The 17,467-nt window shown below is 39.9% G+C and overlaps 1 protein-coding gene across 1 annotated transcript in view; it reads left to right on the top strand.

Moving 5' to 3' along the window:
• Positions 1-17,467, top strand: part of sntg2 (syntrophin, gamma 2) — a 70,508-nt gene that overhangs the window by 14,288 nt on the left and 38,753 nt on the right. The window contains exon 8 of the mRNA XM_084569851.1: positions 9,141-9,265. Within this exon, the coding sequence (XP_084425977.1) occupies positions 9,141-9,265 (125 nt within the window). The remainder of the gene's footprint in view (positions 1-9,140; positions 9,266-17,467) is intronic.

Genomic DNA, 17,467 nt, shown 5'->3' with positions numbered 1-17,467 from the left:
AATGACTCAGACCTGAGGAAAGACCTCTTTCTAGGCTCACTATTTTTCATTAATGCTCCGTGTAGGGAGAGATGGTGGAGAGAGTAAGAGACTCCAGTTTCTCCACTGACAGCAGACCCGCTAAACCCAAATGCAGAGCAGCCACAAGGGGCACGGTGGGGCAGGCGGGGTGAGGTGCATGATGCTCCTATTTTCTCCGCCGAGAAGACATTGCTTTTTTTTTTTGAGGTTCATATCGCTCTCTGTACTTGTACATTAAACGGCTGTATGCTGCCAGGCCAGCCGAGTTCACGGGAGGATGTCGAAACTTGTTCTGGAAAAATGGTGGAGGCAAGTTGAGGTACAACAAAAAAAGCAAGTTGCCACACCTCATCACAGAAAAGAATGCTGTGCTGCATGACTGCACCAGCATTTCTTTCACCACACGTAATAGTGCCTGTGCTGATTTGTTCATTCTCATATGCGTCCACCAGTAATTACCCATAATGAGATAACAGCCAGACCTGACCTGCAAACTAAATCTAAATAATTTTGCTAATTGCATTTATTAGTTACGCAGTGGATTAGGGTTGTACAACACATTGTGTCGTTTGTGTTGCAAGGAGGTTAGACCCAAATGCAGGAACAGGAAACTTTAACGACACTTACTCTGTGAGTGCTGCAGCGATAAAGTAGGGTTATTCAAGCAATCAAAGTCCAGGCAATAACGTAATCCAACAGAAGTGCCGAGACGATACAAAACCAGAAGAGAAACCCAAAAGGGGTTGAGAACACGAGGAGCAAGAAAAACATGAGGAACTGCAGGTAAGCACAGCAGGTGCATCTGGGAAAGCCGGATAGAAAGACCTTTGTAAGTGTACAGATGGACTGACAAGAAACCAAAGGAAAGACATGACTATATACACTGATCAGGCATAACATTATGACCACTGACCAGAGAATAGCATTGACCATCTTGTGACAATCCAATGTTCTGCTGGGAAACTTTTGGACCTGGCATTCATGTGGATGTTACTCACACATGTACCACACACCTAAACCTGACCAGGCACCCCCACCCCATAGCAATGACACTCCTTGATAACAGCAGCCATCCCCAGCAGGATGCAGTCTGACACAGACACACACACAAAAACGCTTTAGGAACGACTCAAAAAAAACATGGAGAACAGCACAAGGTGTTGACCTGGCCTCCAAATTCACTAGATCCCAAACTGATCTAGTATCTGTGGGATGATCCACAGAGGCCCCTCCCCTCAACCCATAGGACCCAAAGGCCCCCACTAACAACATTCTGTTGCCAAACACCACAGGACACCCTCAGAAGGCCCATGCCCATTCTCTGATGAGTCACAACTGTTTTGGAGGAACAAGGGAGACCTACACAATATTAGGAAGGTGGTCATAATGTTGCGCTTGATCGATGTATACCCTCTGGCTGACACGTGGCTGGAAAAGACCGGGACAGGCAGTACAACTAACCGAACGGCAAAGGGTAAGGGACCATTTCAAAATAAAACGGGAAACGAGGAAAACCAAAGAGGATCTCAATACCATGACAACATACATTTGTCCAACCTTTTTCAGTGTCTTGTCAGACCTTTAGTTTTCACCCAGCACTGTTAAAACAAAGCTCAGTCAAAATGTAGATAATAATTCCCAGTGCCACATTTTTGTCATTCCAGTGTTGGTTTGGCGTTACCGAGTCCAAAAACATCTCGATCAAACTGACTGATTTTATTTCCATTTATGGTCCCCAGGGGATAAATCTCACTAATGTTGGAGATCTTTTGACCCTGTAGCACCTCCACGAGGTCGACATTTCTAGTTTTTTGCCAAATTTCTTGGCTGCAGGATTGATTGGCGTGACATTCAGTACAGAGAGGACTCCTGATGACTTTTTGATGTAGTACCACTGGGCGGTCAAAGTCTTCTCATATCCAGTGAAAAATATGCTTTTAATAAAATCTGGACCTGACATTCATTGTTGTGATATATCCAAACAATGTATGGCTTTCCCTCTCGAGCCACCATTCAGATGACATTTCTATTTTTTTTTTTTTTTAGTGCAATACCATGAAATTCGGTGCAAACGTCAAAGTTCCTCTAAATATGTTTACTGATTTGTCCTCTGCATTTCATTACATGAGCTGTTGGATGAATATTTGCGTGCTGACATTAGAATCTGGCTGAAAGGAAAGCTATGCCAATGAACTGCCGTAGCGCTCGTAATTTAGAAACGTCTCTCTTGTGTAGGGAATTGGAATTCACAGAGCTTCGTCTTCAGTAGGTTCTCTTGACTTTGAAATGACGAACGGGGTCCCCCCTGGACTATTAACCTCTGTGATTCACTTGCCTGCTTTCAAATAATTATTCTTGGTCCATGTCACCTCTGAAAACATCAGTATCCATGAAGGAGTGGCTGACTAATGTCAAGAAGAGCTCTGTGGCTTTACCTCCTGCTTTCCGGCTCTGCAGTACAGGAAGGTACTTTGTCAGTGTAATCCACTCTGACAGCCTGATAGTTTTCCATTTCCTGCCACCTCACCTACTCCCTGTAGAGCTCCACTTGAGAGTTAACTAAAACATTTTGTTCTGGGTTGACATAATTGGAGCAAAGGATGATAATTTCTTTAGAAATGTAGTAATTACCAGTGAGGAGTTGACAGGGGTCTGCATGCGACATGTTGTAGTTCAGCACTGATGTAGAGCTCACTTCTTTGCAAAGGTAGGCACTTTTTCCCCTCCTGTTCACTCTCCACTACAGTCCACCCGGAGGCTATTTTAATGCTCCGGTAATATGTTCAGCCGTTGTGAACCCGGAGCAAGGCAGATGATTTGGTTCCTGTGTTATAACCACACACTTTCCTGTACTGTCTGTGTGATGATAAAGAAGCTACGTCAGATTGTTTTGAGGAGTTTTGGGATGTTGTGCTGACGGATAATCTTTAGCTCCAGGAATGATTCACTGTTTGATGTTCACTCAGCTTCACTCATCTGATCCCTAAGCTTGTAACTCATTAGATAATGTGTAATGCATCTGTTCTTCATTAAGTGAGGTGTGATTTGCATTTAAATGTGGTGCACTTTCTGCCATCAAGGCTTTTGTTAACATATTGTGCTGCAGGACCTTTAGATTGAATGCATTTTGATGCAGTGCGTCAATCTCGGGGGGAACTTTATTAAGTCTTGGAATTTTGAACAGTTTAAGGGGCATTTTGAAAATGTCACAGTCTGGTGTTTTTGGCTACAATGCCACAATTCAGTCTTGGATACTTGGATAGTAGTTGAAGGAGGAACATATGGTGGTGGTTTACCGTATGTTCACCGTCTCAGAAAACTTTTTTTTTTTTTTTTTATCTCTTGGTCTGCAATTATTGAATAGTACTTTTCTAAAATTGTCAACGATTTTAGAAAACTATCCTCGATGTGTCAGGCAGCCCCAAAACAACAGTTGTGAAAATCGTCAGTTACTACATCTACTTAAAAGGCCTAACATCAGCCCTCAGATTCAACTCAACACAGAAAAGTGTGGCTTTTGCAACACACTTGCAAACCGAACAAATCCCCGTCTTAAACTCAAACTTCTCAAGAAGATGCTTACACTCAGTAGAGAGACTCGAAATTCAAATCCAAACAGCGTTTCAAACTTGCACTGATCAGGGCAGCGGTTTTGCGCCATGGAACCGTGACGCCATCCTGGAGCGTCTTGAGAACATAGTGTTGTGTGCAGTAATACTGTATACTCTTTAACACGGTGTTCCACATGGATCTCTACTAGGACAACTTTTGTTCTATGTGTGCTACATTCTGTTTTCAAAATACATACATAACATAAATTTGCACTTGGCACACAGTGACTCCTCCCAAATTGTGATGAGAGCTAGAAAGTTGCTTTTTACAATTCCATCAGAATGTGTGAAAGTCTGAATGTTGCTTGGTCAAGCCAGGCATGGATCTGTTGTTTGCATAATTTCTCAGAGCCAGACAATCAAGAATTTGAGAATAGTTCTTAATCCTTTTTGAGACACACATCGTCTGCAGTATTTAATCAGCCTTCTTTGTGAGCTATAGGCCAAGGTACACCAAACTGTTGGCAGCTTCAGACACTGAAATCCATATTCCTAGAGGGCACTTTTCTTTGGCCTGTCCATAACGGTGACAATATGTCGTGAATTGGTCTTCAGCAGAAATGCTAGTCGCCTTAGTAGCCTTTGAAGGGACGGGCTCTTTCTCACAGTCTCATTACTCCATTTGTTTCATCAAGCCCATTATATTATGTGTGTATTCTTTGCTTTACTACATTTGAAGTTGATGTCAGGATTAGGTTGCATCAGCTACTCCTATTCGCTGGTAAGGTATTTACCAGGATCCATGTATGTCGTTGGGCCCTTACTTGGAGTTAACAAGCCCAGGCCTGTGACTAAATGAATGGGGAGGGAGTCATAACTGCATATTTATAAGTGCCATACAACTGCCATCTGTGGCTCTGCCATTTGGCTAAACAGACCTAGCGGTTACACCTAGCAGTTAGAAAGTGTAAATATTTATTAGTAACTTTCATCTGGTGGTAATTTAGACATGCATAAAACCTCCACTTGGGTTAGATTTAAAACAAGCGTTTGCTAAGATTTAACTTACAAACAGCTATTGCTGCCAGCACCTGGCACCAATTTAAGCAACTGAATTCCAGTTTAATGCTTGACTGGTTAATAGATGCTGCAGTCCACTTTCCAAAACCACACTGCAGACCTCTTTTCCTCCTAATTCAAACCCATGAGATGAGACAGTGTAATAGAATTTCAGGGTGCAGACAAAATTAAGGAATTAAACTTGAATATATATGACAAAGAAGTCAAGATTTTGCAACGATATTAAAGTACTATTCATTTAACACATTACATCAACACATATTTCTGTTTAAAGAATAGTATACAGCCATAATTTCATATGGGTTATATAAAGAGCTCAAACTTTTGATGTTGTACAAACTGAGACGTCGCACCTAGAGGCCGAGCTATTGCACACGTTTCCCAGCCATACCCCTTTTTAGCAGGTTCCAATATAGAAAAGGAAGAATTGACCATTATGGTGATATTGAATTGCTCTGAAGAGCATTATGTGCTAATCTGAAGTCTCTCATGCTGCTATCTATACAGTAATGCCACCACCAGCATGTACACATAACCCGCAGTTTCCACAAACAAAAGCCGTTTCCATGCCACATTAACGTCTTTGTTATTGCTCTAAACTGGGCATCTTTATTAAGCAGTTATTTTTCCATGGCTCATTACTACCTCTCAAAAGTCTGAATGCACCTGTGCGTTTGCTGCAGTCAAATATACTGAAGGCACACTGTTTTCAGCAATTATATTTGAACTCACTAGTTTTGTTATTAACATCAATGGGACATTTTCTGTTGATTTGATCCAATTTGGGTGGCCAGTGGGAAATAAACTACATATTATCTATTATTCATTATCTGTAATGTTGAAATGAAATGGCTAGATCTTATTTCGAATATACTTAACTTTCTCTGTAGTAAGGATATCTTTGGATATGTGTGTATTCAAACAGACGTATTGTTTTTCCTGGAAGACTAGCTGTTTCTCTGTTGACAGTTAATAAATATATACTATCCTCTTGATATCCTTTTTTGATATCAAAGAGTAGATATTGCCAGACCTGTGGCTTGGTGGATTGTTTGATTGTCCTGTCAGCTCCGAGCCGAAATGAATTTGGGCTTTAACTGCTCTCTTAGTCTCGTAGTTCGTTGCTTTTTTGGTGTTTTTTTTTTTTTTTTTTTTTTTTTGAGTAATGGCTTTGTCTATAAAAAGACAGGCTGTCAGTGCCCATCACATCACAGTTGCAACGGCTCAACATTTCAACAGTCTTAATCTATTGAGGTATTCAGTTTCCAGTTCTATACATTAATGGAGATCTGGAGGCTTTTTTTGTGCCTTGTTTAGTCAAGTCGTATCCAGTTGAACTGGACTTAGTTTTGCCCCTTGGTATGATATGCTTAGGCAAATTTGGACACTGCATTTATAGTGCCTTGCAGAAGTATTCACCACCCTTGGCATTTTGGAAAACATCAGTGGATTGTTTGAGGGTTTGCATCCTTTCATTTACAGAACATGCCTACAGTTTTAAACATAGAGGACAAATAGGACAAAATAACAGAAAACTCAATGTGCATAACTATTCACCCCCTACAGTCAGTACTTTGTAGAGCCACCATTTGTGGCAGTTATACCTACAAGTCACTTTGGATGAGTCTCTATGATCTTGCCACATGTAGCCATTGCGATCTTTTGCCCATTCCTCAAGGCAATGCGTGGTCCAGCTCCTTCAAGTTAGGTTCCGCTAGTGAACAGCAAGTCACTAGCGGACTTGTCTGACCACAGATTTTCAATTGAACCGCCTTTGCTTTGACTAGCCCACACATTTAACGGTTTCCCCTTAAACCAGTGTCGTTAAATCCAGTGTTGCTTTAGCAGTATGCTTGAGGTCATTGTCCTGCTGGAACGTGAACATCCATCCCAGTCTCAAATCACTGGCGGACTGAAACAGGTTTTGCTAAAGAATATATCTTTTCCTCAATTCTGACCAGTTCCCCAGTCCCTGAAACTGAAAAACATCCCCACAGCATGGAGCAGGGTGGTGTACTTTCATGTAATAAGATGTGTTGGGATTGTGCCAGACATAACATTTTCCTTGGTGGCCAAAAAGTTACATTTTAGTTTCTTCTGAACACAGCACCTTCCTCCATACATTTGGGCAGTCTCCAACGTGCCTTTTGGCAAACACAAAATGTTCTTTCCTATTTTTATCTTTAAGTAATGTTGTTTTTCTGGCCACTTGTCCATTAAGCCCAGCTCTGTGGAGTTTATGGCTTATTGTGGTCATTGATTTGATGGTGCCTCGGGGGATCATCAAAGATTTGAATATTTTTATTTTTTTTATAACCCAACCCTGCCTGACTTGTATTTCTCAACAACTTTGTCCCTGACTTGTGTGGAGAGCTCCTTGGTCTTCATAGTTTTATTTGGTTAGTGGTGCCACGCGCTTAGTGGTGTTGCAACCTCTGGGGCTTTTAAGAAAAGGTGTATACTGTGTGTGACAGATCGTGTTGCTGTCACATTGCTGTTTTTAGCCTCTGTTTGCTGTTTTTAGCCTCTGTGAGGCACTTTGTATTGCTTTTAAAGTATGAAAGGTGCCATATAAATAAAATTTTATTTGATTTGATGTAACAATACCTACTGACAGTTTTCTGAGGACTGACACACCATGAAACGGCAACATGTGGTGGTTCTGAATCACGGCTTACAGGATTGCTGTGGATATGATGATGTCTTATAGAGGAACAGTTTTGGTGGCTCAACAGAATGCGGTTTTGTGCACTGCCAGTGCGAGAAGTTTTTTTGAAACGGCAAATGGTGATGATTTTCATTTTAATTCTGTCAGCTTGGTTAACTCATCCACTGGTTTCAAGCAGAACAAGCAAACAATCAGCAGGTTAAAAACCCTTTTGAAGCTGAAACTACCAAGGGAGATTATAAGGATATTGACCCCATATGTTTATATATAGTGTGTGTGTGTCATAAACGTGATGCCTTGAAGAAGGTGAAATAAAAGTAATTAAATATAGTAAACAACATAAATGGTACTTCTACTCGGGCAATAAAACTAGAAATTAAATTCCAATATTTCACTTAAGGGGCTTGGACTGGCACCTACACAAACCGTTTTGTGTCTGTAGATTGCAGGGTTGAAAACTGTACATATAGGAAACACTGAAACACTCCCTTCCCTTGTAGCAGCCAAGCCAAAATGTGTTGAGTGCATAGCTAATACTGCAATAAGTCTTTCTGTCAAACTGGTTAATCATTGAACTGCTTCAGCACTAAATGGAAATAATGCACCAAATTACCACCACACTTAAGCCACAGCTCGGTTCCATCACTGAAGTGAAAAAAAAAAGAAAAAAAAAGTGTGTGCTCGATTAATAAATTATGGGCAAATCAGGTTGTGTTTCCTCAGTGGGCTTCCACTTTCAGTATGATTCAATGCTGTATCCACTTTTTTTGGTGATAGTAAATAAGATGTACTTCAGTTTACATAAAATGGATTGGTTCTTGTTCTGTTTCATAGCATTTCTTGCAACAGACGTTGTTTTTCTTTTTCCAGAGAGAATCATGTAGTTCTGTCCTCTAGACCACAAAAGTCGGTTAATCTATAACGTCTGTCGGGGCTCTCAAGCCTGTTTGCTCCGCCAGAAGAGATACTACAATAATACTATTAACTGTTCACCATGGTGAACAGAACACGTTTTGGGAGCAAACTGTACTCTTCCTTTCACTCCAGGGTTTAAATGCATCCCAGTTTGGTCTGTGATAGAAGATATATCAGGTTTCTCTCACATCAGTTCAGTTAGATAACTCGGCTAAAACCGTGTGGCTGTGGAGTCTACGGACGCAGGTTACAGTCTTCTAGAGAGTCCAGGTTTACATGCCTTAAAACATTAATCAGAATATGCAAAGTGGTTTAGCCCACCATGGAGCGTCAAATCTGCTGGAAATGTTAAAGAGGATGGACCCACATTGTTGCCCGGATCAATTCTGTTTTTTTTCGCACACTTGTTTGAATAACTTACCATTATGTTTCCCGAAACCGTCGCAGAGGTTCACCCCAAGTGAGGTGAACATGCTCAGAAAGAATGAATTTATTCTCTATTTCTAAGGTATTTTATTACACGGCTATTGGGCTCAAATGCTTTCGTGCTGAACAGATGATAAAAGGTTTAAGCTGCTGCAGTAAATCTGATTTAAAAATATTGTCCAATTGGTTACATGAAATATTTTTAATCTGATTGAGCTATAATTCAGATTATACATGGAATACTAGTGACCATGTAAATGTAGCCACTTTCTACAATTCTACCTGCCTCAGTTATAGAGTACTACTAGTACTAGTACTATAGTACATTATTTTGATTCTTATGTACAGTATAAACACAGTTTAAGAATGAATATCTGTGTGTGTGTCAATGGTGCAAGTGCAGCCTCCAGGTCGCATCCTCAGTAATCAGAAAGACATGGCAGAGGAAACTCATTGCGTTGTTCATGTATTCCACGCAGGCTCCATCACCCCCCTCGCCCTCAGCTAATGAACCAAAGTATGAGAAACGCTGGCTGGATGCCGTCTGCCTGCCCTTGTTGATGGCCAGAGTCTCCAGATACAAAGCTGGCACAGATAAATTAAGGTAAGGGTAATCCAGCATGATATAATTCACCTCTGAGGTGCACAGTTCACTAAACACAGTTGTTGGCTTAGCAAGCACTTTTGATTTAAGCAGGAGGATGTTAATGCCAATATCTATGCACAGGCATAAACGGCTTAAAAGGTCACCTCAGCTTGTGGCTGCGGCTCCGAAGGTGCGAACTGTGAGAACGCCGGTCGAACTTGTAAATGCTTTCGGTTATTATGCCTGTCATTTTCTTATTGATTTTCACGTGAACTGTAATTTCACAAGTGTTTTTTTTTTTTTCTCCAGAAGCTTTTTCATTTAGCGCCATCCATCTAGGCCAATCTATAGGACGAAGAGGTGAAGCGTTGACATCGTTAAGCATTTGTCACTCATGACCTACAAATCCCATATAGCTTGCTAATATACAAGGGTCAATCTCCTTTACTTCGCACGTATAACATTTTATTATGTTATAATTTTTGCATTTATTCATATAATTTCAATGATGTTGATTCTGCTTTGGTTTATTTTATTACCTTTGTGTTTTTTGTGTTTATAGGTGTAGTTGTACACTAATCTCGTAACATGAAAAGACTATTAACACAAATGCATTTTTAGCACGTTTGAACATATCTTATTCTTTGGTAACTTTCCTAGTATAAAGGCACAATGTTCTAATAGTACGTATTCAGCAGTAAGCCATGATTTGTTGATACAAGCATCTACATTTTGTTCATACGTGGACCAAATAGCTTATTAACTACAAGTGATGTCTGTATTGTACAACTGCAGATCTCCAAATACATTTACTATCAAATAATGCACAACATTGTCCAGTTAAAGATAATGATGTAAATCGCGTTCATACATTGAATGGTACAAGGGTCTTCTTGAATTTATGCCATTACCACAAGTTCACAGATGTTCATATGAGCTACATGCTTCAAAGATTTAGATACGAGCTTAGAGCAGCTGCTGCAGAACAGCATTATATATACCAGTACTTACAATTAAACTACCATGGGTTTAAGTACTTGTGCATATACTCTAAATATCCATGAACTAACCTTTTAACAAATTTTACAAATCTTGCATTCTAATTGTAAATGATTAACCTTCACCAGCTTTCCTGATCTTTCCTTTCCCTTATGCTGTGGTCGGAGACAAGTCTTTTACACTTTAGGGCATGTCAAACTGCAGAATTATATATGTAAGGAAAAAAAAAAGATGAACTTTACTCTAAACAATAAACTAAAAATATTAAGCTTATTTTTTTGGCCAGTGCATTGGCTATTAACCAATTTCAAGCCCAAGGCAGCTGCCAGTGATAAGAACATGTTTTAAATTTTTCTGAATATTTCTGAATGTCCTCTACTACTACTATTTCTGCTCACTTTAACTATTTATCCATTACTTTTAGTTAACAATATTCACTAGTTATGTATGCATTTGAAAACTACTTAGTTTTTGTCCATTACCTTGAGCTAACCACTTCCACATCTTTCGCCCATTTATCTATCCATATTGTCTACTAACGTATCACTAGCAGCTGCTCTCATCTTTAGCACTCTCCACATCACTGTGTGGAGACGCCCAAGCAATGTTTCTGTACTTCTAGGTTTTATTGGAGCAACAATCTTGCAATCCTACTTCCGTCAAAAGTTTAGTCCAATCAGTAGTGTAATGATTGCTTAGTGGGAGTGATATTTTGTAGGAACGTGTTGAGGAGATTTGGAGCTTAGTGCCACTAAACCTAATAATCTGAGGCTGAATCAGAAATAGCAAAGTTTGGTCAATACTGAGCCCTGGAGGCAGAGAGCAACATCAATATCACTGTTCAGAGTTTACTCTATGAAACGCAGCTGATGTCTGTCTGTTAGAGTACACAAATACAGATCGGATCAGTGTGGGTGTTAACTGAGGATAAGCATCTGATACTCTGACATTATCTCAAGGGTGCGCTGTCGAACCTACTGTACGTGTTGCTAAATTAGATCATCTTTTTCTATGAATTTGTTTCATTGATCCAGTGCAATTAAAATCTGTTGTGGCAACTGCAGCCCTGGGTTTTTGCAATTGTGTACCCCAAATCATAAATTTTCTTTTGCTTGTTAATTAGTAAATTACACTTGTGTCCAGTTCATTTGGATTTTATTTACCCAAAGCAGAATGCTACGCCTGATTTGTTGGTTCTAATATTTTTTAGAAAACCGCGATATAGCTGTATGGCAAGAATATTTTCAGTGAGATTCAGGATGTTATTCCAAACCCCAGTTTTTTTTTTTTATCTTTGTTTCTATTTCCTAAGCTCACCTGGAGCCCCCTTCCACTCAAAATGTATTTTGCCTGTTCACTTAGATGTTGCAGCTTCACTGTGCAGAATGATGAGGAACATGCGTCCGCTGAGAGGGGAAAGTTTCTGTGTTTGACTTAAAGTTGTACAGCTACAAGCATAATTTTGTGGTATCACAGCTAGTTTGGGTCGAATCATGACCCAGTGAACTTCTCACGTCCAGCAGTTACTGTATACAATGTATTTCATTGGTTCGTCTTAGGCAGACGTTTATGGCGGCAATGTGTAAATTGTGTGACCATTTGAAATCATTATGAAGGTTAAATTGAACCATGGAAATGGATGGGATCTGGATTTGGATAGACCAGAACAGGGTAACGTTTTTGCAACCAAAATCAACCGGTTATTCAGGGTAATATAATTATAAGAAGTTAGTTGTATGATTTCTGAAAACTGGTATGTTCCATGATGTTCCAACAAAATGTAGTGTTCAAAACCAGGGTACTGGTAAGTATGTTCTGAGGTGTTTTCAAATCCAAGTTCTGCCATATTGTTGATGGGAAGGTGTTGTTGACTTGCATGTTCTCATTTAATGTTGATGTGGACTCTGCAGACTATGATGTTTTTGTGTCTGGAAAGTTAGACCATGTCCTAGTAATCTTTGTTTGAACATTTGTTCTGAACTGGGATGCCAAATAGTTCTTCTCTTGTTTACTGAATTTAAATCCCCTTGTGTAAAAGAGGAGAGAAGCCACGTGTATAGCTGACAGTGATGAAGCAGAGGGCAGACCTTGTTTCCTTCTTTTACACACATTTTCCCTCCAAAGTCTGAGGTGTCAGAGCTGCTCCTCGGTCTGATAGTGAAGTATTCTCCGCCTTTTGTTTAAGTTGTCAAAATGGATACATTTGAAAGGGAAGAAACCTTTACAATGAATAGGGCTTTGCCCACCATGCTGTGTCTTACTGGTTGGTTTCTCATCTAAAAGAAAGCAGTTAGTTGCATAAAGTATTATCCATCAGTTACAGAGAAATGTAATGCTCTGAGTTTCATCCCAGGTCGATTGCATGCAATTGCAATTAACAGTCTGGCAGCCAGACTGGCACCTACTCAGAAATGAAAAGGAAAACATAACAGATAAACAACTAGCATGTCCGTTAGACGGTCTTTAGAAGTCACTCGATGTTAATTGCATTGATTTCATGGCATGCTACTGAATGCACGGTACTTTTGTACCCTTCTGTTGAAATTAAAAAGCTGATCTGCTGACAGTTGATCTAAAAATTACAGTTTGCGCTAAATGCTAACAGAATGGTAGCTGCTTCACACATACAACGAGTGGGCCCAGTAGGGGACGAATTCAGCTGCAGCTGATTGGAACAGTCTATCAGTGGCATGACTTGTAGAGGCATGTAAATGCTGTGCAACAAATTAGACATCAAATTAGTTGGTCACATTCCTCCTACACCAACTATACTAATAATCCATATAGTTGGCTAAAACATTTGTTGTATATATTCTCAGTATCCAAGATGCAGACATACAAATCAGCTTCACTGAGCATTGCCGGAACTTGAACAATACTGTCCTAGCACAGATGTACAGTGAGTGACTCTGGCGCTTAGTTCAGCTGTCCTCATATCTGCTCATGTTAAGCACATTGCCAAGATAATTAGTGGATTCAGCATATTGCAAGTTTATTTTCAAGAGTCTGATGGGAGGTCATGGTCCAGAAAGGGCAAAAATCTAGGGCAAGGAAAGTACATACAGCCAGTTTTGGTTTCCACCTAAATCCTGACAAAGCTCCCAAAACTGGGGGCAGGAATATAGGCGACTTTGTTGTCAACTTTGACAAATCCCCTGGCCCCGTTCACTTAATTAGCAACTCAGATCATCAACATAAATGAAACATTAAATGCAACACTGTACACCAAATTGTTATAACATGATGCCCCATTGCTGGCCAAAGATTTACAACACAACACTGGATTGATCTTAGCATAGCTTTTTTCTTACCTTAGAAGATGACTAAGGCAACTGTTTGTGTATCACTGAATCCTAGGTGTTGTAATGGTAGATAAAACAGTGGATTGCTGTCAAATGCTTAGGGCTTCTAGAAAACAAGGCACTGACAATCATTTATAATCGTGGATTAAAATCCTTCAAAACAAAGACACAACTATCAACGCCATGACTCTGAGGTCACAGCTGGAGGTCAGACAGTCTCCCATGTTTGTTGAGAAGAATTTGCTCCAAGATTTGACATCAAACTAGTAATTCACATGCCTTACCATTGGGCAGGGACTCAATTACCTGAGACGGATGCCTGTAATGTGCGGGTTTTTCTGTTGCAGTTCTCACAAATTTAGGAATGTTTATTATTCATTCCACTGTGGCTCTAGGACTTCGCCCTTCCATTCCACTTCCATTGCAGAGATTGGGGTGATCCAGGGGTGGAACAAAACAACATGTGAGGGACGTATGAAACGTGATTTTTAGATGAATCATTACGAAATTGAGTTTTCGAGTCTGAACCAAAGTAAAAAGAAGTTTGCTGCCTGGGACGACCATTTTGTCATCTGACCTCGTCATTCATTTTGTGCACTCCAGTTGGTTTACATGTGGCTGGCTGGCAGAGGCTGAATGTCTAGAAACTCAATGCAATGGTAGATTGCCCCATGATTAGGGCCTGACCTAGTCATATATATGGTTTAAGTCTAATAATAAGGCTAATGGCAATGAGTGAGGCTTCCATCAGTTCCATGAGAACCTCTATACCCATAAAGGCAGTGTGTGAATGGTGGACCACTACTGAGGACACTAAACTAAGAAATAATGATGGACAATAAATGGCTGTCGCAGGAATATGCAAGACATTAATTTAATTTCATGAAAATCTTTAATTAAAATACTGTGATATTATGACATTGCACATTAATGATCCCATTTTATGTTTTATTCCAGCTGTGTTTGATCAGTGTCACAGATTTAAACTAACACGTTTCTCATTTAATATGCTGCTAACTAAAATGCCTCTAAGCCTGCCCCTTTTCCTGCTTCGCTAATCAGCAGCCAAAGCACATTTTCCCCTCCCTTTGCCGTTCGCATAGTACTGTAACAAATGGCTCGATTCACCTAAAAAAAAAAAAAAAAAAGTTTCTCCCTGTAGATTCCTCACGTATCCTGCATGTTGACTGGGTGATGTGTCCATGCTCTGTCTTGGTGGATTTATTACTGCCTAGTCAGCAGGCAAGGCACAATAATTTGTGCCGTTGGGAATGGTGCAGATGTATGAAAGAATCACACTCTCCCCAGATCCCATCTCTCAGTGAGGATTTCTGTCCTGCTCACTGAAGGTGGAAGAGCTTTAGCAGCTCCTCCTGACAGGGTTGTGTTCTCCTGACATTGATCCGCCAGCTGTCCGTTCCTTTGATTAATCTCTGCATTCGGAGCTCTTCATTCATTACACTTTCATCCTCTTTTTTTTTTGCATTTCCCCCATTACTGCAAAGCCTCAAAGGTTTTACATTAATTGACTGGGATCTTACTGGTGTACTGTACGTTCTGTGTCTAATGGCATTTCATCAGTCGCTCTCTTTATGTCTGCGGTCTCGCTGAAAGGCAAGTAGAAGTGAGAGATTTTGGTGTTTGCTGGTTTTCATGGCAAAGAAATTCTCAATATTCATTAGTGATGATTTATACTAATACAAATCACAGTATAAAGCTAATTTGGATGAGGCACGCTGACACAGAAAGAGTTTGTACCCTTGTTAAATCAAAAATCAGCATTTGAGAGCGGTCAAAATCACCCCAGGAGAGTCACTGGGTCAGTACACAGGCAGCGGAACATAAGATTTTAACAAGCCTATTGCAGATCCAGTATGAAAGTCATGCTCACCAGAGGATTTGTTAGGAATGCTGACTTTGTAACATCTAACCTTCGAGTAGCTGCTGTTTCTTCGAGTGCAGAAGAACTGTTTGCTTTAGGAGTCGTCTTAGAAGATTTCCCCCTTCGCACCCTGCTTTGGAAGCTCTCTATTGTTTCCCTGCGTTTATCAGTCTTCATGTCACGTACCTTCACAACGTCTCCCTGCCGCTGCTTCTTTGCAGCCTTTAAATTTTTTCCCTAATGTTGCGAATTCTCCACTCCGACGGCATTGTTATTAACAGCCATCACAAACACAACTCTTTCTATCATTTTTACTTGTCAACATCTCTGAAGCTAAAAGTGTCAGCAGCGTGCAAATGCACTGAAATTAAATGTCAGACAGAATTACACTTTGCTGATGAGTGTGATCCCTCTTAGATGACCTCATCAACGCCCCATCAACAGAGAAATTTAATAGTGTTTGAAAAGCAATGCACTTAACCTAAAGGCACTCAAAAGGAAATGGCAGATTTTTAAAAAGGGATCCAAATTAAGTTAAATATGTTACAACATAACAACTAAATGGTTTGTGAAGGTTTTCCATTCCAGCCTCAACTACAGTGATTTAATCTGACATCTTCAGGATGCAGGATGTTTTTTTTCAAATTTTTTTTTTTTTTTTTTTAATATATATTTTTCATTGTACGACCAAGTAAAACTATGTATATCATTGATATACATCCTGAGGCCCTGCAAAACTGGAGTTTGAGAATTTCTACAATTTTAGCCCATACTCAGTCTATTGATGTATAGTACATGTTACAATGATGTCTTTTCAAAAATGTTTTATATTAGGTGTTTATAGAATGTCCTTTGTGGTGAAAAACAGGGCTTTAAATAGCTTCAAATTCTTTGTTTCCTTGCCTGATCTGACCAAATCATTGGTGCACCATCAGCAGCAACAATTAACACAATAATGGAGCTAATCAAAACGAGTAATCTGATTATAGATCAGAATGAGAAACCAGAAATTTCAGAATCTCCATGGAGGGCACCTAACCTAAAGCCTACACTGGGGTCTCATGATCCATGAGTTTCTGCAATGCAAGGTTGGTTCTGAGTGGTGGTCCCAAAAGCAGTTTTCTGTGTTTGTCACACACAGAAAGAAGTTACTTAGGTTCCTTTTGGGACACATTCCGCCATTTGAAGTACTGGATTTCCTCCATGTCCCAGCTTTGCAGACTCTGTCCCAAAAGCAACCCACCTGGTCTTTGTTACGTACTCTACTGCAGTTACTGCAAGTTACTTGCCCTAAACACGAAAAGCCTACCAGCAACATCGTGTAAAACAGGAGCCCTGCAGAATGCAAAGCAAACATGTCGACTGATGATAATGATTGTGTAAGGAGAGACATGTATAGTTAGCATTTAAACACAGTATTGTGATCTTATTTCATCTGTTATTGCTCTTTACTACTTTATGGACGACTGGAATAATGGTGTGCATACATCCAAGTTAGGAGTATGTGACTTATTGAGAACATTTTGATGGGATGGTTAATATCACTCTCTCTGAAGCTACATCCAACACATGGTTAGCTTAGCTTGGCTAATGCAGTACAGACAGTGGCAAAGTGCTAGCATGACTGTGTCCAGGGAGGCAGCAGGAAGCTACTGCTCCTAGCTAAGAAGTAGTTGGGCACATAACTCCCTAGTAAATGACAAATTGGTATTTCTTTATTTTTTTATAAGCTTCAGGGGTTCTGGTATTTGTTTTTTGTTAACATAAAACAGAACTAGGCTAGCGGTTCCCCCGTTTTCAGCATTTGTGCTAAGCTAAACTAACCTGCTGGCTAGAATCATATTTGCTGCAAAAACATGAGATTGGTGTCGATATTATAATCTAGCTTTGTTCTTCTTTTTTTTTTTAGTACATTGTCACAAAATATACACACAAAACTCAATACTCTGACAGAACAACAATCTGGATTGTTTGTTACTATAGCATATCCATATTTCAGTCCTCATTCTGTCGTTGATGTACATGCATAGTCCATGT

Source organism: Chelon labrosus (genome assembly GCF_963514085.1).
Source record: "Chelon labrosus genome assembly, chromosome: 20".
In the NCBI taxonomy this organism is placed as follows: Eukaryota; Metazoa; Chordata; class Actinopteri; order Mugiliformes; family Mugilidae; genus Chelon; species Chelon labrosus.
Note: the sequence above shows the minus strand (reverse complement) of the source record. Positions and strands in the feature narration are given on the sequence as shown.